The sequence below is a fragment of the Pangasianodon hypophthalmus genome, chromosome 28 (genome assembly GCF_027358585.1).
Source record: "Pangasianodon hypophthalmus isolate fPanHyp1 chromosome 28, fPanHyp1.pri, whole genome shotgun sequence".
Taxonomy (NCBI): Eukaryota; Metazoa; Chordata; class Actinopteri; order Siluriformes; family Pangasiidae; genus Pangasianodon; species Pangasianodon hypophthalmus.
The window spans coordinates 3593952-3618557 of record NC_069737.1 but is presented as its reverse complement, the minus strand read 5'-3'; the positions used below and the strand labels follow the sequence as shown (position 1 = coordinate 3618557).

Sequence of the window (24606 nt, the reverse complement as noted above, 5' to 3'; positions counted from 1 at the left end):
GTTGAAAGCGACGATCTAATGTTACTTAAAATCTTACGTCTTTCACAGCACTACACACACACACACACACACACACACACACACTCATCCCCTGAAGCCATATCAGTCTAACTAATGTTCTATCTAGGCAACCCAATAGGCTGTGAGCCTCACTCACACACACACACACACACACACACACACACACCCAATTTCTGCAGGTGTGTGTGTGTATGTATCACCCAGTTGTGAGCATTATTTTTATAGTGACCAAGTGACCACAGCGCAGTGGGCTCGACCGCACCGTCGCTGTGATTTATGCCGTGGAGCGTCGGCTTTATGATGACTTATTACACTGACTCGGAGTTTTGCGACCTTGACTCCGACTGAGCCAAAATGGCCGCTCACTCGTCCCTGCGGTTTTTCCAAAGCCGGCTGTCTGCGTCTGTGCTTAGACCAAGGGGTCAGGACACATCCAGCCTACTGATTTTCACACCACAGTGCAACACACACCCACACACTTTAACAACACACACACACACAATTAGAGCCATGTGTTTGGAAATATGCTGACTTCTACTAATTAATTCTGAAAGGCGTCGTCGGAAGCACCGCTAATTAACGTTAACTGTGAATTTTTTGGGAGCTCTCTTTTGTTTTCTAGTTTCTGTTGCAGCCTCAGAGAGCAAACACAGCAAAATGAGGAAGAAAAAGAGAGAGAAAGTTCTAGAGGAGAGAGAGAGAGAGAGAGAGAGAGAGAATGTAGCTGTGTTGTAGCGCAGGTCCCTCGGCCTGTTTTGTATGCCGCAGGTCGACGTGATTAGTCTTTGATTTCCATTTAGCCGCGACGGCCATGCTCGGCTGCCTGGGTGAAATAAGCGCCGTCCTGCCTCCATTACGGCTCTGTGTGTGTGTGTGTGTGTGTGTGTGTTGTCCTGCAGGGAGAGGGACGGAGACAGCGGGCTGCACAGCATTAACCAGTTTTATGAGCGGGACACGGGAAGCCATGATTGTTTTGGCAGGTTCTACTGCACCTGCTGCTTTCCACTACTTCTCCATCTATCTGTCTGTCTCTCTCTCTTTTTTTTCTTCATGTCTGTCTGTCTGCTCATCTTTTCTGAACCTCTCTCCCTTTCTGTCTTGCTCTCTCTCTCCATTTCTTCTCTCTCTCTCTCTCTCTCTCTCTCTACTTTTGTCTGTCTCTTTCCATATATCTCTCTGACTTTCTTTCTTTCTTTCTTTCTTTCTTTCTTTCTTTCTTTCTGTTTCTCTCATTCTCTCTGTCTGACTCTGTCTTTCTGTCTCTCTCTCCCTCTCTCTGCTTTTGTCTGTCTCTTTCCATGTATCTCTCTGACTCTTTCTTTCTTTCTTTCTTTCTTTCTTTCTTTCTGTTTCTCTCATTTTCTCTGTCTGACTCTGTCTTTCTGTCTCTCTCTCTCCCTCTCTATCTGTGTCTTTATTTCTCATCAGTCTGTTTTGTCATCCTGCTCTTCTTCTGTTTTATTAATTCTCTTTCTTGCTTGTACTGTTTCCTCTTCCTTCCTTTCCATCACTCATATATTCGTGCCATCTCTCCCTTTCTAACCTTCCTGCCTTTCCCTTTTTTTTTGTTCTCCTTTTCTTCTCTCTTGGTCTCTGTCTTTCCCCTTTTCTTTCTCCCCCACCTTCTTTTTCCTCTCTCCTGCTCTCTTTCTTTTTCTGTTTCCTTATCTCACTCACTCTCTCGTTTCTTTTGCGTCTTCTCTTAATTGCATTCTCTCTCTTTGTTGCACTCTATTTTTTCTTTATCACATTTTTCTTGCCTTTTCTCTGTCTTCTTCTGTTAATCACTCTTGTCTTTTTGTCTCCATTCTCCATTGTTATCTCTCTCTCTCTCTCTCTCTCACTCCCCCTCCTCTCTCTCTTCTGTGTAATCAATCCTCCATGCATACACTGCTGTCTCTCTGTCCTGACGCACTCGTTGTTGTTCTTTAACAAACAGCACCTGTGCTCCGCCCGTGACTCGTTACCACGACGACCTGCCACTCACAACCAGCGCTCTTTAATCATATCCAATCAGACAAGGTCCAGGAAGTGATGCGATAGATACGGTGATCAGGGTTAACGTGATTGTGAGAGTGTGTGCAGCTGTGCTGATCAGGCAGGAGTGTGACGGGGGCTTGGCGGGGGTTAGTCGTGGTCAGGTGTCGCTCATGTGGAGGTGATTTCAGGGATGAGTCGGAATAAAGATCTCATTTGGAACCTGGCCGAGACAATTTGCGTCAATTGCAGGAGCATTTACACAAGAAATGTGGTATTCATTAAAATCCAGGTCGTTTGGAAAAATCTCATTTTTGTGTAAATTTTGTATAAGTTTGTGTATATTTGCGTATAAGGAGACCCTCCTTTAATTTCTGATTTAATTTCATTTTTGTGCAACTTGGTTCATTTCATATTAAAAACCTGAACAAAAGTGATCAAAAGCAAACCCATAAATTAAGTCAAATAAGTCTAGCTATTCAATTAGGACAAAAGAAATGGCGCCCTATAAAAGAAGGAAGAGGTAAGGTGTAAATACTTCACTTTCACCACGTGGACAGGACTTTCACCACGCACAGGAGCTATGCGAGTGGCATTGTTCACATACTCGGTTGCGTATCTTATATACAGCTGGAGGATTAAAAGTAACATCCACTAGATGGCAAGTTAGAGCCAAAACATCTCTATCCATCTGGTTTCCAAGCTACAGTGTAATGTTTAGTGATTTCATGCACAGCAGTGTTAAACAGACTGACAAGCTCCATTTCTTTTCAAAGCTTTTGGCCATCAGCGTGACTGTCGTCATGATCTGCGTTTCAGATCAAAACTCCTCCCTGTACATTTAACAATATTCAGAAGGCTGCTACTCAGATCAGACCTTTCGGATGTGTCACGTTAATTTCTGAGGATGTGCACAACCGATGCACCAAACATAGAGTGACTAGAGTATACGCACAGCAGCCATCTTGTTAGCGTGTGCCTGTGGTAGATGACACGCTGCAGTGGCTGAGCTGCATTATTGGAAGATTTGGAGCATGCCCTGCTGTTTCCCCATTTAGTCATCATTTTGTTGGGTTCAGATCTCTGTGAGCTTTGCCTTTTAGGCTGCTTTGTCAGTGCCGTTAAAGGTAAATCAGCCGTGCCGTGAACGTGCTTGGTAATGCTGCATTCGACGTACCTCAGAATTACGAGCTCTTTTGACCCCCCGTGCTTTCAAACTACAAAGTGCGGAAAAAAACTTCTGTAATCTGTATAGTTCATGTTATAGATTTAACATGCAAGCTGCGTTTCAATTGATCTCATTTCCCTAGTAGGAATTCCATATTGTGGAGGCGTTTTCTTTTCTTTTTCTTTTTTTATGAGCACACAACCTTTAGACGAATGCAGCATAATTTACACCTGATTGGTATTTTTCAACATACATGTGTGATTACAAAAAAAAAAAAAAAAAAAATCAGCATCACCACAACTTTTTTCTGTCTCATTCCCTTTTTTTGTCCTCTCTTTTCTTCTATTTTTCTCATTCTGCCTTCTTTCTGCCTCTTTCTTCTCCTTCTCCTTGCTTTCTCTCTTCCTTCCCCTTCCCTGCTCTTTCTCATTCTATCTTCTTCTCTTCTACACTCTCTTCCCTCCTCTTTCTTGACCTCTCATTTCTTTTTCTCGACCTCTTGCTCTCTTTTTTCCTCTTTCACTCTCCCGTTTCTCACTGTCTCTACTCCTTTTCCTTGCCTTCTTTATGTTTTCTTTCTTCTGTTTTTCATTTTTCTCATCCCGTCTTTCCTACTTCCTCTCTTCCCTTACTTTCCCTGTTTGAAATTTCTTTCTCTGTCCATTTCATTTCCTTTGTCTCGAGGACAACATGTGAAACTCCACCCACACAGACAGTAACCTAGACCGTGGCGGCCATTTTAAAAATGTTTTATTGTCTTTAAAATAATAACTAAGCATCGCTTTATAAAATTATGTTCAAATATATGCTTATGCATATATTCTCATTTTGGCCATTCGGACATTCTCAATGTGATCATCATGTCCGGCACGTGTGCACTGAAACGATCTTAGGGGCTAGCACACACACACACACACACACACACACACACTATTTACACTCACATTAGATTGAATGGCGTTACATTCTGTGTCTCCTTCTGTGCTGATGGATGGCTGTGTGCACGGCCGCTCCTAGACTGATGAGAAAATTAGAACATTTTACTAAATGTGGGTCGCCGTGTGTGTGTGTGTGTGTGATTGTGTGTATCTGAAAAAATTGCCAAGCAAAGGTGTGATTACGGCGATGTGTACTACAGTGACTGTGATTGGTCAGAATGTGATAGATGCTTTCTTTTTAATCACAGGTTGCAGGAGGCTTCACACCTCCCACACACACACACACACACACACACACTCACACACACACACACACACACACACACCGGCATCACAAGTACAGCTGCTTTTTATCATCTGGCTTTGAGGCTGGAATATATTTAAAAAAGAAAGGCTTGAATTATGTCTGCTCTAGTTATGTGACTGTGAGTGTGTGTGTGTGTGTGTGTGTGTGTGTGTGTGTGTGTGTCCCTAGTGGGATTGGTTGTCCAAGTTCCAATCTGTTACACCTGTCACACTTAGTCCCTTGCAGTCTCTCTCTCTCTCTCTCTCTCTCTCACACACACACACAGAGAGAGAGAGAGAGAGAGAGAGAGAGAGAATAGTGTACACTTTTCTTTATAGCCTCAAGGTTATAAAACACTACAGAGAGAAGAAAGAGAGAGATGGAGAGATAGACAGAGCACAATGAAAGAGAGTGGATAAGTGGGTGTGGAGACGCACAGTAAAGGCGACAGGAACAATGGCAAGGAAAAGTGCTGGAAAAATCAGATCTGAGGACAGCAGAAAAGAGATGTGAGGAAGATTGTGTGTGTGTGTGTGTGTGTGTGTGAGAGAGACCTCCCCTGTCCTCAGCCACATGCTACTCAGAGCACCTGCAACTTTTAACAAATGTTATTGTTTCTATAGTAACAGCTCATAACACACTGGCTTGTATGGCAGAAGCTCCATGAAATTATAACAGATTTAAAAAAAAAAAAAAAAACATAAGACGTATAATCATTGATGTGGTGATGTATTCTTGTTAGGAGATGTCTAAAATTTATGAAAGGAGTCTCAGGTGTCAGTGCTTCGTAACAGGTATGGTGCTTTGTAACGTTTTCAGGTGACAGGAGTTTTGTTTTCTTGGTAAGCTGTGTTTTGAGAGAGAGAGAGAGAGAGAGAGAGAGAAACTTCAGATCATGCTGCTGTACGAATATATACGTATATATAATTATATAATAATGTATATATAATTTATACATACTTCTATGTTACTGTTTTTGAAAATGTAGTTTAAGGTTAGGCATCACAGGTAAAATGTCTTCCTTCCTTCCTGCCTTCCTTCCCTTTGTACTTCCTTCCTTCCTTCCTTTTATACTTCCGTCCTTCTGTCCTTCCTTCCGTCCTTTCTTTCTTTCCTGCCTTCCTTCCTTCCTTCTTTCCTTTCATCCTTCCTTCCATCTTTTCTTTCATTCTTTCTTTCTTTCCTTCCTTTCATCTTTCTTCCCTCCTTTCTTTCTTTCTTTCTTGCCTTCCTTCCTTCTTTCCTTTCATCCTTCCTTCCTTGCTTTTGTCCTTCCTTTCTGCATTTTGGATATCTTCTCTCAGTAACCTTTATATCCCATAACCGTAAACAGCTGAATTCTGATTGGTCAGAAAGTGTTGATTCATTTTCTATAAAAGTGGCTCAGACAGTCGTTCCGGCAAATCACAAGTTTATAGTAATGCACTTGTTCTAATACCTCATTGTTTCAATAGTAACCATTAATTCACAGGGACGTGTACAGCAGACGATTCACATAATCCAAGGTTAATTACCAGATTTAAAAACAAACAAACAAGCAGACACATGGTATGTAACAAATTGTTGATACAAATTTTGATTGCTGATTAGTCCAAGGAGACGTTTATTTAAAATGTATGGAAGGAGTCTCTAACAGTCAGAGGTAAAGCTGTAACTTTACGTCTTCAGGACGGAGAGCTGATTTTTTCCATTTTATTAACTTCAAGAGAGAGAAAAAAAGAGTGCTTGAGAGGGAATGGCTGTTTATAGCTGAAAGTGATAACAGGAACTAATTACTTTCGTGGACGTTCCACAACATTAAATGTAACTATAAACGGATAAAAAGTACTCACTGGAAAATTGCTGTGGTGCAAAAGGAATAAAACTTTTCGAGACATGCTGTTGGAGGAAAAGAACCAAATTCAGGGATGTAGCAGTACCTCCGCTTCGTGTGGGATGGCATCACACCACCATGTCGTTGATTATTTTCCTATTATTTTGTGTTTTATACAAAACCTAGGATGAAATTTTCAAGGATAGTTTCTAGGATGTATTTTCAACGATACTTTCAGAATAAATTCTCTTCATAATGTATTATATATTACCAGAAAGCTGTTTTTGTCTAAAATGCCGTGTTCTGCAGTCCATATATAGACATCTCATTAGATATGAAATAATAATTCATGCTGAAAGATTAACTTTAAGGTTTGCTACACATCATTTTATACAATGATTTTATCTAATATGTTGACTTTTTCAGACTTTTATCCAAAAAAGGTGCAAAATCCAAAATATGTGCTTGTCATACATACAAAATACATGTATTATTCAAAATACACACATTAGTCATAACCTGTTATGTAAAGTCATGTCATGTCAAGTCTATATTCTAATTCTAAAATAAAAAATGCTAAGGTTATTAATGTCATTGTCTTAATGTCATTATTATTAAAAAAAGATAACACTTTTTATAAAGATCATAGTTATAATGAACTACGAACTCATTCATATCATGTTATAATGCAGTCGTAAGGATTTTTACACATTATTATACAGCAATAATTCATAGAAAAATGTATTACATGCTGTTGTTATTTTTATAGCGCATTATAAATTGTTAAAATGATATATTATAACTAGTGTTCATAACAGGTTATAATACCAATAAGAGCCTGTATAGGGCATCAGAAGACTTTTTAAACTAATGAATAATACCAGAGAGATTATAATGAAAAATATTGTACATGACTTTACCACTTAATCTGCCTTTTCTTAAATAATTATAATAATTTATATAATTCCTTATGAGTGCATTTTAACAGGTTCTGAACGTAGTCACAGGTTATACATATGGCCTTTATATAAAGTGTTACCAATAATCCTCTGCATTCTACTACAGTTACATCTGCACTGATTATTGGTTCGGTGTAATGTTATTTGTCAATAGTAATTTACAAATGGACAGATAACGCGACGCCTACTGAAAGCGATATTATTTTCCTGGCCGAGCCTCTAATGCTCTTTTGCCTCCACATTCCTTAAATCTTTTCCTCACTGTTAAGTCTATAACTGTCGCAGTCAGTGACAGCCTTCTCAAATCTTATTAAATACTCAGAAAGCATCAAAAAAAGCTTTTCATATCCAATTTCCCTTCCTTCCGTTTCTGTCTCTCTCTCTTCCTCTTTCTCTCGTTGCAAGTCCTGCCGCTCCATTCTATCAGCTCCTTAATCGTGACGCTGCTCGACGGGTTGTGACAAATCGTCTGCACTCTGTGTGTGTGTGTGTGTGTGTGTGTGTGTGCGTTGTCTTGGTACGGGAGTGACCTTGCCGCTCGATTGGCTGATTCCATTTGGTTCGTTTTGACAAGCGAGAGATAGTGCGCAAAGCTGATAACTGTGGCAGTGTTCATGGTCATTGTGGTGGTGACCAGTGGGCCGGTTTATTAGGGACGGACTGATAAGTGTGTGCATACGCCATTACCTCACTGAGCAATGCAAAGGAGAACAGCATGAAACGGGCGTTGAGATTTAATTTTTTTTTACCTCGACCTAATGTGTGTGTGTGTGTAAATGCTATATTTTCTAAAGGCATCACTAGTATTAGTATTAGGGTTACAAGGAGACTATTAAGGAATGTATATAACTACAATAGTGAGGAAAGTGAGTCCTATTGACAGCTTTTGGGGGTTGAAGTGGTTACATGTTCACCCTAAAGTTATTATATGGCTTCTAGATTATGATAATCATCAAAACATGTGATAAATGAGCTCTCTGTTTAACAAGGCCTCACAAGGATTTGTACAGATACAACTAACCTACATATTCATAACACTTGTACAGACTCTACTTATGATTCGTAGTCACGTATGATCACAAGACTTCTCTATAATATGCGAAGAAAAAGACTGTCATCATTTTCTGTTTTTTTAGTTGTATATGTATGAATTTTTGTGAGACCAGTCAGCTCCCATTGTGCATATGTTGATATTACAGCGGAATATCACTTATCAGGGTTTATGACATTATCACTAGGGATGCATCAATACCAGTACTAGTATCATGTATCCTTCCAATAGTGATAATAACGATAAAAAAAAAAAAAAAAGCTGCGGTACCAACATCCAATACAGCGTCATATTTTGTAACGTTGTCACACAACATGAAATGACAGCGATCTGGACGTATTTCATGATTAAAACCTGTTTGTTCAGAAGGCAAAGCAGGGCAATTCGCTGTTTATTTTTATTTTTTTAATTCAATTTAAGTCTTAATGTTCCAAAATTTAAGCACTGCACACCAATGACTACTCACCTTAATGAAAGGACAGACATGTGCCAAAATAGATCATGGTTTTAAATATTTAATTTTGCTAAATAAACGAAATAACCTACGATATAACCATTGTTTCTACCCGACAGCTGTATTGTATTGTTACCTTCTTGGAGCATGATTTTTGATGGCAAAAGTACTTTAGTTTGTGATGTCCCAAATACTTGGCCATATTACGTCGGCGGTAGCGGCAGGCTGTAAACAAATCCCGAGATGACTTGTCTGTTCTGTTATTGAGTGCTCCACAACAAAGAGACAGAGAAAGCTCAAATTTCATATTACTTTTATGTTTATTACTTTGAAAGATGACATGCAGCTTTTGTTGATGTCATTATTTTCTTTTTTATTTATAGTCAGACTGTAGACACCAGCGTCTACATCACTATGGGGCCTGAACAAACAGGCAAAAAGAAAAAATCAAGAGGAGCTACTACATCATCTTCCAACAATACAAATAACCACATGGCACTAAAACAGTATCTTCAATAGAGATAGCGAGGGAGGTTGACCTGAGAGCAGCACCAGCGAGCCTGGTCATAAAAAATAAGCGCAAGGTGCCGTGAATTACACGCACACAAAGGTCGTGTGGAGCAGTTCAGTTCAGCGAGTACTGAACACTGAGATGCACACACTTCCTTTCCCTTTGCTTGACAGTGTCAACAATTTGCTCATCTTTAACATAAACTAAAAAACAGGGCTAAATGAAATTTTCCAGGATACCATTGATTGAATACTAAGTATTTTAGTCATTTCTGCATCCTTTTAGGTTTTAATACGTACTAAAAAATTGCCCTTTTACTCATACTTGGTCTAAAAAAAACATAAACATATTGAGACAATAACTCCGTGTCTAGCTTTATAGGTTCCCACTGAGCAGCTTTTTTTTTTAACTATAAATGAACCTCAACAGCATGAAGGTGCATGCCATCCAACCTCCAGGTCTTCCCAAAATAATTACTCTTAAAAAGCACCTGAACATTTCTATATGGTTCAAATGGACTGTGGAAAGAGGGAAGTAAAATCAATAAGCATCTGTCAACATTAAGACAATTCACTGTAAATTCAGTGTCGTGTTTCTCGGATGCTTTTCTCATGCTCAGTATAAATAATAAAAAAAAATAGGTTCTGTAGTTCTAATAAACACCTTATATCAGATGAAACACTTGGCTGCACTCCTCAGTCACAAATATGAAATATCAGAGTCATCAGAAAAGATTGTTCCACTGATGTATACAACTCTGGGTTTAATATCTGGCTGTCAGTCTCTCAGACCGCGGTTAGACCTGCTTTATTAAATTAATAAGGACAAGACAAGTGAGTGCACACACACACACACACATCCAAACACACACACACACACACACCCTGGTGAATTTACCCTGTAGTTATTTCAGCAAGCAACAAGTCACTGATGCCGCAACAAGGTACTCTTGTAGGTGTGGCCTGTCCATTTCTTATCAAAAAAACTGTTGAAGCCCACAATTATGCAGTCTGCTCTATAATTTATACACATCACTGTGTCAAGTAAGGAATAAAACACTACGAAGTGTGATGATATAAGAAAATAATCATCAGCAGAAAGTGAAGTAACTGTTACCACCACAAAGTTGATTATTTTCCCATAACAGCATGTTCTAAAGTGTTTTATTCCTCATATACCACAGTAATTTGCCAACACTAACATTTTGTCTATATGAAAGAACGTCACGTCATATTTTTGTCAGTTTAAAGTTGTGAAATGTCCTATCATTTATGTTATAACAGTTAGAAATGGTTGTTCCCTTATCAGCCTCTCTTTTTTCTCTCTCTTAAAGTATAAGACAAAAAGGCACATTGTTATGTTAATGAGAAATCGCAAAACATAAACTCCTCTGGCCTGAAGACTTTCCTGTGGTGGAAAACCTACAGCTTTACCTCTGACTGTTACAAAACATTGACACTGGAGACTCCTTCCATAAATGCTCACTAAACATCTTCCCAGAGAAAACTTCACCACATCAACAATTACACACTTAAAAAAATGCTTATGCTTGATGTTTTGATAGAAACAATAACAGATAACAGAAGGAATGCATTAACAGACAATTATTCAAGAGCGTCTGACCAATCAGAATTGAGAATTCAGTACCAGTCTGGTATAATATTCAATCATTTGGCCAATCATTTGGATTTGTTGCATTATGATGTCCCATCATAATAAAAATAAAATTGTTTGTTGCTAGAATTGAGGCTTTGTGTCTTGGACTTAAACAAGAAATTGATGTTTTATCGCTTGCTACTGTAAACTACCCAGCCAATCACATACACACTCACATACTTTTTATGGAATTTGCCATTTATTTGCCTTCATGATAAAGTGCACTTATGAATGTTTATCCAGTATTTTCTCATAAAATGCATCATATTTAACCCTGTATCTTTTCTAAATGCAGTTTCTTCAAGGTCACTGACTCTCCACAAACACATTTGACATTTCTTTCTCTCTACAGGATGCAGGTTGACCCATTTGTATATGTGCAATATTACAGTTATTATGTAATGATTCATTCTCCTGCTTCTCTCTTTTTTCTCTCTCTCTCTTTCTCTGTTTTCTTTTCCATGCCTTATCTAGAAGTGGAACAGAAAGGTAAAGTGAAATGTCCTCTCACAAACCTAACCCCAACCACCCCAACACCCCCAATACCCCCCACCCCCCAAAAATAGTGTCGATGTGTCAGTATAACATTGTCGAGGAGCACCGCTGCAGAACCTCAAAGCATTTTTCACACTCTTATAAGCACTGCGTAAAACATTCATGAAAGATTTAAAAGAAAGAAGAACATTCTGTGGGTTGCTAGAATGAATGATGACTTGTGAATGTTTTACCTTTTCTTTATGAAAGTGTATTTTCTTTATAAAGTGTGGTGTGATAGTCTTTCAGTAAAGCCAGGGCAGATGTGTTTCCTCTGTACACACCCATCCTCATTTTCACACCCGTGATTGGTTTGGTTCCCCTACTTTGCTGCTAGGTTCACACAAAAATGTCCAAATTAGGTGTCCACATAGCTGTCAGTCCACACCATCTATATTCAAATTAGTGCCCTAGATCGCTAGTTCTCAAAGTGGTGTCCTTGAAGCGTAGTCAGGAGGTCCATGATTGTTATTTATTTATTTTAAATTTCATTACAGTGACGAGAATTACAACCCACTTTATCAGTGTTATTATACATTAGCCTGTTTGACTGGTGTCTTAAATTTGTTTAATCCAAACCTCAGTGAGCATATAAATAAAGTCGACTTGGATCTAATGTGTTATATCAATGGAAAGTTCAAGAATAGAAACTTCTATGATTCTAATAAATCCATAAAATATTATTGTACACGTTCATGTATACATCTTCATGAAATAAATGTGCACTAATGTGGACCATGAAATTTATTTCAAATCTCCAAGATGGATAAAACAGAGAAAGCTTTATGGTGCTAGGTGAAGTCTTTTCACTAAGAGTGTATTGAATACATTTGACAGTTAAGGGGGGTCTACTTGGAACCCTACATCATAGGGTTCTACGTCAAAGTCGTAAACCTTCTTCCAGAAGACACAAACCAGAGAACACTAATGATACTTTGAGTACCAAACAACAACCAAAACAAGTAGCCAAGCTTTTAGCTTGGATGTAGTTATTTAATGGACAGGTATGTAATGTATTTACTTTTAGGAAATAGGGTTCCTTATGGGTTCTTTAGATTTAGATTGCTATCTTAGATTTCTAGAGAACTAAAAGGGTCCTACTTTGAAGCTTTTCCAAAAGGGAAACCTTCTTTTCATAGAACTTCCTAGATGGATAAATCAAATCGAAGAACCATTTATGGCGCTAGCTGAAGCCTTGGATGAGTAAGAGTATGTAGGGAAAAGCTGAACACACCCACACACACACAGGTCTAGAAAAATCTGCTGAACATATCTGATATCTCTTCCAAGCCCTGGAGAGCTGTTACACATATAGATTATTAGTATACCCAAACCAGAACTGTCTTCCCGAATGCAGCTCATGTAATTATAAAAGAATCGATTTCTTTCTGTCTCCACTGCTAAAACTCACACAGACACATTCAATATAGCCTGGTTTGTGCGATGTCTATTAAATCTCATAGGATCCCACCACAGTGTTTTGCTGGCCGTATTGATGCAGCTGCCTCATTTTAAATCAACTGCATCTTCCAATCAATAACAAGTAAGCTGTCAGGCTTGGAAATGACATCATTATGATGAGGCGTGCAGGCTACAGGCTGAGGATGATAGACAGGAAATATGGTGTGGGGATTTGGAAGGGTGACACATACATTCTCATATATATATACAGATGGCTAGACTGGTTTGAGCTGACAGGAAGGCTATGGTAACTCAATTAACTACTCTTTACACCCGCGGTAAGCAGAAAAGCATCTCAAATTGCATAATAACATTATAATAACAAAGGTTAAAACTATTACTAAACAACAGAACAACACTATGCACTTGATTAGCATCACAGCGCTGAATGAAGCTCTTACTAACTGATCTGATCTAGTGTCTGTAGCACATTACATTTGACTGAGCAGTACATAGCGGCAAAAATGGGGAATTAAATCAACAGTACACACATTTCATAGAAAACCACAATGATAACCGTGAAATGTGCGTATTTTGCACACTTCCTCCCATATAGCTGTGTCTATAGTGGTGGTGGACCCGGATCTGATAGCAATCATTGATGCGGTTAGTGGACTGTGAGTTGATTAGAGGGAGCTTGCCCTGTATCAGTGCAAAATATTTCATCTTAATCAGCCATCTATGTACATTTGTTCTCTCTATCTATCCATTCTTATGTCTCTCCTGTTTCAGTTTCACCCCTTCCTTCACTCTGCATGCTTGTCTGTCCATCATTTGTCTGTCCACAAATCCTGATCTTGCCAAGTGACCAGCGTCCCTGGATCAACAAGTTTAAGTCATGAATTTGATAATATGACATCACCACAACTCTGCCTGTTTTCTCTCGTAGCTCAATTCATGGCTTAGCATAAATTACTGGGCTTAATTACACAAACAGGGCTGCTCAATGCATTAGCCTAATTGGCTATTTGTTTTATTTATATTTCGCAAAATATACTTAGCCTAATATTAGCACACATGCTAGCAGACTTGGTCTCTGGTTTTATTTGCACAGGATATTTTATAATTTACGTAACATGACCTAGCTTTCTAGCAAGCTTCCCAGACCAGAGATGTCTGTGGAGGTCCATTAGTGGGCAAATCTAGCTTGGCAGATAAAAAAATGGCCATAAAAAGTCCTGGTCTGCCTTGATTTTGCCAATAATTATACAGATGGGTGACAAATAAAAGGAAAGAAACAACATAAATTGTCTTAATGAGGTGGCTACCACTAGGCACCAGAACAACTTCACTGTGCCTTGGCATTAATCTTGCAAATCTCTGGAACTGTACTGGAGCAATGGACACCATTCATCCTTCAAAAGCTATTCCCTCAGTTGGTGTTGTGATGATAGTGGTGGTGAAGATTGAAGTCTAAAACATCACTCCAAAATCTGGAGTTGAGATCTGGTGACAGGATGAGATCTGGAGTCATCCTGGACGTGACCACTCCCATCAGGACAGAAATCTTCCATCATAGGTGATCAGTCAGAAGAGCTTGGTATCGATTTGCAGTAACCTTAACCTCGAAGGGGACGCGTGGAGCCAAACCATGCCACCAAAATGCCACAGCATAACAGAGCCACCATAGTTTTTCCTTCAATTTGTTACCCATCTAACCTTTAAATCCTGAGGTTTTCGCTAAAGGATATTTTATAGTAAGTGAAAGATGTAATCTTTCCAAATGAATGACATGATAACCTAAAATTACAAAACGATAATTATTACTCCACCTCCAAGTATAGAACTAATACAGTCTGAATAAGGATTACGAAGGGTACTTTTCCTCAGCCTTTCTTTGGTCCTTAGATGTCTGATGCATTTCTTTGGTCCCTATATGTTTGGTGTCTTGTGAGCACAATAGTTGTCTTTTCTATGTATATGAAAAAAGACATATAAGTAACTTTCACTTTGGCCAAAATTTAGTTTTTACGCAAATGTTGGAGATATATATTTTTCATGTATTTTGTTAGCTAAGAGGAAAAAAAAAATTAGCTAGTTCACATACTTAATGTTGCTGAAATATGAAATTGTGTATTAAAACCAGTATTTTATACTAACTATACATCAAGCCAAAGAAGTTAAAAGAAAAACTTAGGGTGATATCACATGATCAGGTTAACTTAAATTTAACTTCTTGTTGAGCCAGGTAGCCCTTCACTTGGTAAAATTAAAATGTGTCCCTGCTGGCCACGTAATTATTGTCAATACTGTTGTCAACATTATATATAATTTTGGTATTGTCTAAGCTTTGCCGATTTGAACTTTGGTCCTGTTTTAGTTCTTAATTTCTTTTAAAAAGCGATGTACTCATGAGAATACAAGTTCTCATTAGAACCTGTATTCTAAAGCTCCGACACTGGAGTGTCTTACAGGATGTGTTATTGTTTTTTCCTACCAAAACACACCTCATTTATCATAATTATTAACCAATGATCTGAATCGGGTGTGTTAGAACTTTTCAGGATTGAGGTTTAATAGAAAAGGAATAATTGAAATGTAAATGTGTTTAATCAGCCCTGACATATTTGATATCTGAAGTTTGCTTCCTGAGTTTAGCACTGGAACTATGCATAATGGTGTAAATGTCCATTTTGGTGAACTATTCCTTTAAGACCAGGTACTCTGTAATTTTAATGCCAATGCATATTAGGGCAAATGTTCTTTCCACTACTTTATAAAAATAGGTGTCTCATAGAAGGGTGTCTTTATGACACTGTAGATATTTGAAAGGTACAATTTGTTCTCTTCTTCATTCCCAGGCACATTATAACAATTGTATAATGTAGCAGAATATCTAACATCCAATATTATATCCTATTAAGGTTTATAATGCCTGCATAAGCATTGCTTTGCCCCATATCTCTTCACTTCTCGGGGCAGTGCTTTGAATCGGAATGAAGGTCATATCGTCCGGAACTAAAGATCACTCAGCAGGATTTCTCATGAATATATAATGAATTTAAACGGTTATTGGGTTACCAACCTTCAAGATTTCTGGACTACTCTGCATTTTAGGACACACAAGGAATTGTGTGTTTTAAAGTGATCCTAATGTCAAAGAATCTTGTACCTCCAGAACGATAACTTTTGTCAAGATCTTTCTTACCCTGTGTCCATCTAATCACTGTGAAACCTCACAATCGTTTAATCTCCCTAGAGCTGTATGATGTTCATAGGCTTTAAGCCGAGATGGCATCTTATATCTCTTTAGAAAGAAGATAAAATGTAGGACAAGTAAAGGTTAGACAACAGCTACATGTTTCATTCAAGACTGTGGCAACTTTTTGCACTCTGCTCAAACTGTAATTATTAGAGGCAATAAAAAAGATGCATGTGTCAGAAGAAGACGTCAACTCCTCCCAATCCAAGAGAAGTGCAGCATTTAATTACAAACCTCTGCTAACTGCTTCTCTCTAAATTATATTGTCTTTGATGTCAATACATGATACTGGAATTAATAGGAATTAGACAATATTTCTAAAGTAATCCTTTTAGCCGTATGGATCGGGCACCTGATCCATAGCTATTGAAACCAAAGCTCAGACGTGCTTACAAACTCGATTCCGCTGGGAAACTGTAAGCAGAGGGATGGGCTCTTATTAGTTTTGGGCAAGCAGGCATTATAAATCAAAATGACACAAATTGACTATATCTGCTTGGGCTTACCATTGGGAGGGAATATGTTCAGATAGTAATAAATATAAAATAATTATTGTGTCTCCTAAGCCGCCACCCTGCTTGACCAACTGCCAATAAGACGCCTGGGCATATTTATCAAAATTTACAGCGCAACCTTTGCTCGGGTAAATGTGAGGCGTTTTAGCATCACATCAGTGTCTGAGATGGTGTGGAAACTTAAGGGCTGGTCTTTTATTATAAATCAGCCCAGAAGGGTATTTGGTGAGTTTTATTAGATCAGTTTTATTTGATGACCAAGATTAGTTGAATTCATTTCACCAGACTCTTAAGGACAATGAGACTGTCTAGAGACGTTAACCAGTTAAATGAACAATCTCATTTTCCGAAACACCCCATACTGTGGTTCTCACTCTCATTATGTTGTTATCAATGGTTATCAGTGGTGAAATTGCACTGATTGTCCTCTTGTGTCCTGTAGTCTTCCTGTGTCCAGGCCTCCTGAGGGGTGTGTACCAAAGCGAGCACTTGTTTGAGTCTGATCACCAGTCAGGCGCGTGGTGTAAAGACCCTCTGCAGGCCTCGGAAAAGATCTACTATATGCCATGGACACCGTACCGCACAGACACCCTCACCGAGTACTCCAGCAAGGAGGACTTTATTGCAGGACGACCCACGACTACGTACAAACTCCCCCACCGGGTGGACGGCACAGGCTTTGTAGTCTACGATGGCGCACTCTTCTTCAACAAGGAGCGCACAAGGAACATTGTCAAGTTTGACCTGCGTACACGCATCAAGAGCGGCGAGGCTATCATCGCTGGTGCCAACTACCATGACACATCACCCTACCGCTGGGGTGGAAAGTCAGACCTGGATCTGGCTGTCGATGAGAATGGCCTGTGGGTGATCTATGCCACTGAGCAGAACAGTGGTCGCATTGTGGTCAGCCAGCTGAACCCTTACACGTTGCGTGTGGAAGGTACTTGGGACACAGCCTATGATAAACGTTCAGCCTCCAATGCTTTCATGATCTGCGGTGTGCTCTACGTGCTCCGGAGTGTCTACGAGGACGATGACAGCGAGGCCACGGGCAACAGGATCGACTACATCTACAACACGGAGCTTTCCAAAGATGGCTACCTAGACATCCCGTTTCCCAACTCGTACCAGTACATTGCCGCCGTAGATTACAACCCTAGGGACAACCTGCTCTACGTTTGGAATAACTACCATGTGGTTAAATACTCGCTGGATTTTGGGGCACTTGACACTCGACCAGGTAAGGCGTCTATCTGTGCATTTTTATTCTTTTCATTATCCTTGAGTGTGTGTGTCTGAAAGTTAGGCAGGTTCTAAAACCATGCCTTGTGCTTTAGTAATTTTTCCTGACCCTCTTTGATTCATAGCAAATGTGAGGAAATGTTTTAACAGACTGGCAGAGTCGAGGGCACTGGGGGCGAGAGGTGAAAATAGTTCTGGTATCCTTTAGTTCACTCGAGAAATGCACTGAGTGGGTAGCAAAGGGAGGAAATGTTCTTGGGTAATTGGTGGTTTTAGCAAAAGCTTTGCCTGTAGTGTCGCTAATGCTGAGTGTGGAAGGGTTGAGGGGGTTAGACATGCTAGCAGTGTCTCTTTTTGAATGAACTCTAATTGGAGCAGAGAGCAAAGTTAGCACCTAGAAATATTTTTTTTAGTTCTTTAAGCTTAATAGAACTGTAAAAAAAAAAGAAAACTGGATTGTTGTTGTGTCTTTTTTTGCTCACATTTCTGTGTGGGCTCGTGGTAATTATTTGGTGGTAATTATGATTCCTCTAAGTGTGACGTTCATTTTTTGCTATTACTAATAAACATGCCTGGCAGCTGTGAGAGAAATGTTGCTACTTCTCTAGAGTAATTACACTGGTGAACCATTTGAAGTCTCACCCGAACAAAAAAAGAAGAAAAAAAAATATGCAGTTGATTAAAAGAAGTTCTAATTGCTTGCTGCGGTTATTCTGGCACAGGGTTGTTCTTTCTTTGCAGAGCCACTGTAATTGCTATTGCCTGTTTTAATTTATTTATTTAGTTGTGCTATCCTGATAGCGCCCGACATTAAAGAAAGAATGAATGAGTGTTTAGATGTTGAATTACTTTTTTCAGTCCGGCTGGAAACCACTTCATTATTCCTCCTTGACAATGAGAGCATCTTTGAAGCTTTGAAGCAGCCATTAGTACCCTTACTTAGCTTCGCTGTGATACCTTTGCATAGTTTTGCCTTCGTGTGCAGTGACTTGGGACTTCGCTCAAATTGGAAAGCACTTTCTTAGCACGTGATAGTTAGCAGGTCAATACCTATTAGTATGTTGAAGCATTTGATATAGCGCACAATGTTTCTGAAGTGCACGATGTTTCTGATGTTTCTGTTTCCTTGGTTCTGAGCCGATGATCAGAAGATTGTGAGCTGAAATCCCAGGACTGCCACAGCTCAGCTGTAATGTTGAACTGTAACCTGTTCTGACAAGTGAATTTCTTCCCAAAAAAAGAGATCCTACATTTGCCAAGACCAAATCTGTAGGGTTTATTTTTGTTTAAAATAGTGATGAGTGGCGCAACAGAAAAGTGTTCATCCAGAGATCTTGAGTTCGAATCTCGACGATGCCACAGTGCAAGAGAGCAAAAATTGGAGAGATGGGATACTTGCTCTCCCCTGTCAATCACAGTGACACTAGCCAATCGTGGGCAAGATGTGGTTGGCTGGCTTCATGTTTATTGGAGAAAGCATTGGTTAAAGCTGTAGTTGGTAGCTGTAGTATAATAAGGGAGAGATGGCTAGTGGGTGGGAATTGGCCAATACCAAATTACAGAGATGTACATCATTCATTTGTCCCCTAACTTGTCAGATCAAATTTGCCCCCAGTACCATCAACCCTACATGATCAATTTATCTTCGTCTCCTTCCAGGCAAGCTGTATGCCTTCCAGTATCGCTCTCCTTTCCATCCCCCCCTACCTGTGCTCGACTTCTTTGCCCACTGTATCAACAACAGCGATAATGGGTTTGCACGAGTTTGTGTGAGGTGTGCATGCGCCCTCCTTGAGCAGCAGGGCAGTAGCCATTGTGCCTAATTGCTTCCTTCTTATGTTTCTGTTTGGCTTGCTGTGCAGAGATGCAGCCATGGGGCCACAGTTGTTGCCACTGGTTATTAAGTGAAAGTGTTCAAAATGGTGTTCTTTACACACATTAACTACTCTGCGCTCAGAAGGTGACCTAACTATATAGTGCCAAATTTCCTCTCACTGGAAATGAACTGGCCTTCACACTGTTATACTTAACGAAAAGCAGTGCTTACTGAGCACACAGAGAATGTGTGTGCTTGTGTAAATACAGACTGGTGTGTGTAGCAGGCCCAATGTCACCTGTGCCCTGTAGGTGTGTAAGACTGATCTGCCTGCTCACTGGAGCTCGCAACGCAGAGCATCCTAGCATCGGGCATGTACTCCCAGCACAGCTGCGGCCCCACTGGTGTGTGCGCGCGTGTGTGTGTGTGTGTCCTGGTATAGCAAACCTCCAAAACTGAACCTGCTGACCTGCAATATATATATGCATACAAGAACCTGAGTAAAATGAACCAAGAACAGTTATTTCACTAGGAATTGATGTATCCATAGGGCTCTTTGTTGAATTGTATGTGTACGCACACCGAGGTGTCGGTTTATTAGGTACTAAATTGGTAAACTTAATAAACTCATACTTCTACATACATATAGTCAAGAAATGTATGTGTCTGATACCTCGGTTAGTTTTTCCACTTGCCTTTGCGAGTGGTACCTAGAATGATCTTGACGTTTCTTTGTGATGCTACACAGTTAACTCCAGATACTGAATTAGCAACATAGCTGGATTAGATTATCTAGCTAGCTAGTGTAATTACCATTATCAGACATCAGACATAGACTAGCAAGTTATATCAGACAACATAAAAAACTTTTGTGCTTTGTGGTTCCTCGGTAACATGACAAGCTTCAAGAGAGGGGGAAAAAGAGAGACCGGTGAGGGAACAAATGTTTACAGCTGCTATAACGTAAGTGATAACAGGAACAAACCCGTTTTGTGGACAGTCGACAACATTAAACAAAACTATAAACAGGTCAAAAGTAAGACATTCTTTAAATAATCAAAATTATACCAAATTGGGGTATAAGAGGAATAAAACACTTCAGGATGTGCTATTATTTGAAATTGATGGTAACAGTAACTCTGCTTCACGTTCGGCGGTATCAAACCACCCCTGTCATTCATTATTTTCCTATAACAGCACATCCCAAACTGTTTTATACTTTACAAAGCCTAGCCACTACTCTGGAATCTTGTGCGCAAAGTGACTTTGAGGGTTTCTTTCTATTTAAAACTTTTAACCAAATCGTCATCTTTAGGAAGGGGATATAGATCTGAAGACACCTCACATCCCCGTTCTAACAGACTGCTCTAATAAACCTTTTATTAGAAGTCATTCACTGCAACGGCTCAGATGATACCAGGTTTTTCGGTTATCTCTAACTAGTTGTGAATGAACTTTTAATTCTGAATTTCAGTGTCCAATATTGGTAGTTGCTGAGGTGAAAACAAGATTATCAGATAAAATAACTGGAAATTGTCTTACACAAATTATTATACAAGAATTTATCTAAGTGCTGAGCATATAGTGCTTGCATTGCATGGCCAGTGAGAGCAGGGACAAGATAGGTGAACCTAATAAACTGTTTCATCAATGAAACTCATTGCACAGAATTTAGCTCAGCGTCTTTGTTCTCAGTTTAATCGGATTCAAAGCAAACTCCAAGGTCAGCAATTTGAGTGCTCTCTCTCTCTCTCTCTCTCTCTCTCTGTCAGTGTTTCTGCATTCCGAGTTTGAGGATCCTCATCTCCACAGTGACAACCTCACATGAACCCATTTTTTTTTTTACTTGATTTAATAGAAATACATGTTATTCACCTTGAGTTCAGAGAGTTTGCACACTGAAAGTGGGCAGATGAGAAATACAACGCACAAAAAAAAAAAAAAAACACTCTGCAATTTCTCTCAAAATCCACAGAGGAATTGTATTGAGGTATTGTTTATGAGAGCGTTTTGTATCTTTACTCTTAAAATGAGTGATTTTTCTGAGAAGTGGTTTTGTTCTGGGCTTGTGTGTGTGTGTGTGTGTGTGTGCTGCATCCATGTGTGATTTGCATCACAGAAATAGCATGAATTCCTTCATTATTCATCCTCTTTGTTTTGCTGTCTCAGTGTGAAACATCTTCAGAGCTTCTTAGTGAAGAGAAAACACACAGGCACACACACTCTAGTTGAGTCAGGTGAACCAGGTCAGTGCAGTGTGTGTCTTCGCTTGTCTTAGCTGTGTCTTAACAAGACCATCTTTATAGAAGAAAGTCATTTCCAGTGCAGTAATGAAGACGACTTCTTAGGGAGAGGACTCAAGCTTACCTCATCTGCCTGTCGTCTTTGACCCTTCTCTCCTCTCCTCTCTGTTATGGCTGACCCTCGGATTCCACCTCTCTGCCCTTTTCTCTCCTTTCTTCTCTCATCCCGTCATTAGTGTGATGTAATGGTGTTGCTGGTGCATACTTGAGATCAGAAAGATAAAAGGACAATGACGGAGCCTCTGAAAGTGCAGTCAGAGAGACGTTACAGACGTTATAGAGACAGCTGAGGGACACACCCTGGCAGAATGATTAGTGTCCTGCAGTTTCCCCTGGGATTTACTTGCTCCATTACTCGCTCTAGTGCAGCTCTGAGAGGCATTATGGATATTGACTGCGGCTAAATGTTCACCATTTTTTAATAACCGCCCCTGTGTGGCAGTCGAGTGAGAAAATGGTGCAAATGGCAAGCAGGATCATTATACTGTTAGATTATTTCTTGTGCTGATGATAGCTAAAATTAATTTGTGTAGTACTGAATAAGGCCTGACTGATATAGACAACATAGTCACAGCTATTGATTTTATAGAGCTAGAAATGTGTATTTAATTTTAGTCAGAAATTAGAAAAAAATGAAGTGATTTGTGGGTTGTTCTAAACAGTGTTGTTATAGAGGTGGTGTCTAACAGTTGATTGTGGAACTTGATAGTGTTGTGGTACTCGTGGTAACTGTCTTGATCTTGAGACCGGTCTTGAAACCACACATCAATGGTCCAGGCCTTGTCATAAACTCACGTGAAATTTTACTCAGTCTTGTCTTGGTTTCGGCCTATGAAATATTTTTTTTCAACGCCACCTGAGACCATGACATAATTTCCATGAACAAGTACTTGCTCCATGGACTCGGCCATGTGTGGTGTTGGCCTTGCTGTCATACTCGGTCTTGACCCGGACTCCATTGTCTATGGTCTTGGTCTTGCCTTGGCAAAGGTGGTCTTGCACCCAACACTAGAACTTGACAACTCCAAAAAATAAATTAGGCAATAGGTAATATACACAATAACATGCCAGCACTAAAGAAACCCACATGTTCACAGACAACTGTTTTTGTGTATATTCATGACATGACATAATATTCATGACATGACATAATCGCAATTAAGTCCATTTCAGTTCCAAATTTCCACACTACCAAGTGTGGAAAGGGTCAAGGGGAGCAAATACTTATGCAACCCAAAACTCAGCAAACATGGAAAAAAAAAAAGGTTCTCTGGTCTGAGGAGACCAAAACTGAACTTTTTATACGTTTGGAGAAAACTCAGCAATGCTCATTACAACGGTTCACCATACACCATCCTGACAGTGAAGCATGGTGGTGGTAGCATCACACTGAGCATTTCCCATGACCGCTTGGTTGCTTCTGTGACTTATGTAACTATATACTCTTACATAACTTATTATTTATTAGATAATTATTATTATAGTGTACCGTATGTAACATGCAGTAAAAACACATACTGTTGTACAAAGAAATGGAAAAACTACCCTAGCATTCTGTCCTAGCATGTGTACTGCAAAAACTTGATTGTATAGGAAAACTACCATTACTTCAGAATATCTACTATAAAAAATAAAAAATATATATATATAAAATATATGGGTAAACTACACCCCTGACCTGTATATCACTTCCCTATAGAATTCCTATCAGTTTGTAGTAGGCAAAACAATGTTTTATACTCTGGAAAATACAGGAAACAAAATCTAATTATGACTCAAAATTGTGATGACTATGTCAGCTACACCCCCCTTTCTCTCTTCCTCTGTCTCTCTTTCTCTCTCTTCACTGTCTGTCCGCTGTCTTTGAGTTTGAGACCTCTTAATCTCTGCCATCTGCGGATCATAGCACCCGCCGTGGTCTGTTTGGCATCCAAACCCCCACACACATACACACACTGGCTGTCTGGCATTCGCATGTCGCAAGCGCAGGCTGCCATCTGTGTGTGTTTGTGTCTTGTATATGCACGTGTGAAAGACATAGAGTGGGAAAATGGCAGCTCTGAGCTCTAAGAGGCTACAGTTCTCTCGGGGTCTGTCCTCATGTCCTGGAGTGGTTGTGTCATTGTGCAGTGCACCACTCACCTTGGAAATCGCTCCTCTTGCTGACAGCTCCTTCAGCTCCAGAATGCTTAACTACCATACAAACATGCAGTGTGTGTATATGTGTGTGTGTGTGTGTGTGTGAGTGAGAGAGAGAGAGAGAGAGAGACTGTGACTGCGACTGCGACTGTGAGTGTATTCTGGAAAGCAGCTTAGAAACCCTGGATTTTGGTAAGCACTCTCAAAGTAATTATAGCGTACAAACATTACCTCTCTTCTCCTTCACACACACTCTCTCTATCTCTCTCTCATGCTCTGTTCCTCTCCCTCTCTTTCGAGTTTGATGACGTGTTTTCAGATTCTCTTAGATGATTTCACACAGAAAGTTCCAAGTTCTCAGAGATACTTTGAAGTTTCCACATGATGCATTGTGTAGCCCGGCGGAAGTTCTGCAGACATTCAGACATTTCCGATTGACTATTATTATTCAACCAGCAGATGACTTTTATCTCCAGATTTACATCTCGAACAGTCTCTTCAGAGGCCTCGAGGGCTGAGTGTTTTAGCTTTTCTTTTCTTTCTTTAGCAGGTGAATT

At 39.6% G+C, this 24606-nt stretch overlaps 1 protein-coding gene across 12 annotated transcripts in view; it reads left to right on the top strand.

The window, feature by feature from the left end:
- Window positions 1–24606, top strand: part of LOC113545763 (adhesion G protein-coupled receptor L3) — a 289900-nt gene that overhangs the window by 169893 nt on the left and 95401 nt on the right. For all 12 annotated transcript variants that reach the window (XM_026945335.3, XM_053230930.1, XM_026945333.3 and 9 more), the window contains one exon: window positions 16989–17789. In XM_026945335.3, coding sequence (XP_026801136.1) covers window positions 16989–17789 — 801 coding nt within the window. The remainder of the gene's footprint in view (window positions 1–16988; window positions 17790–24606) is intronic.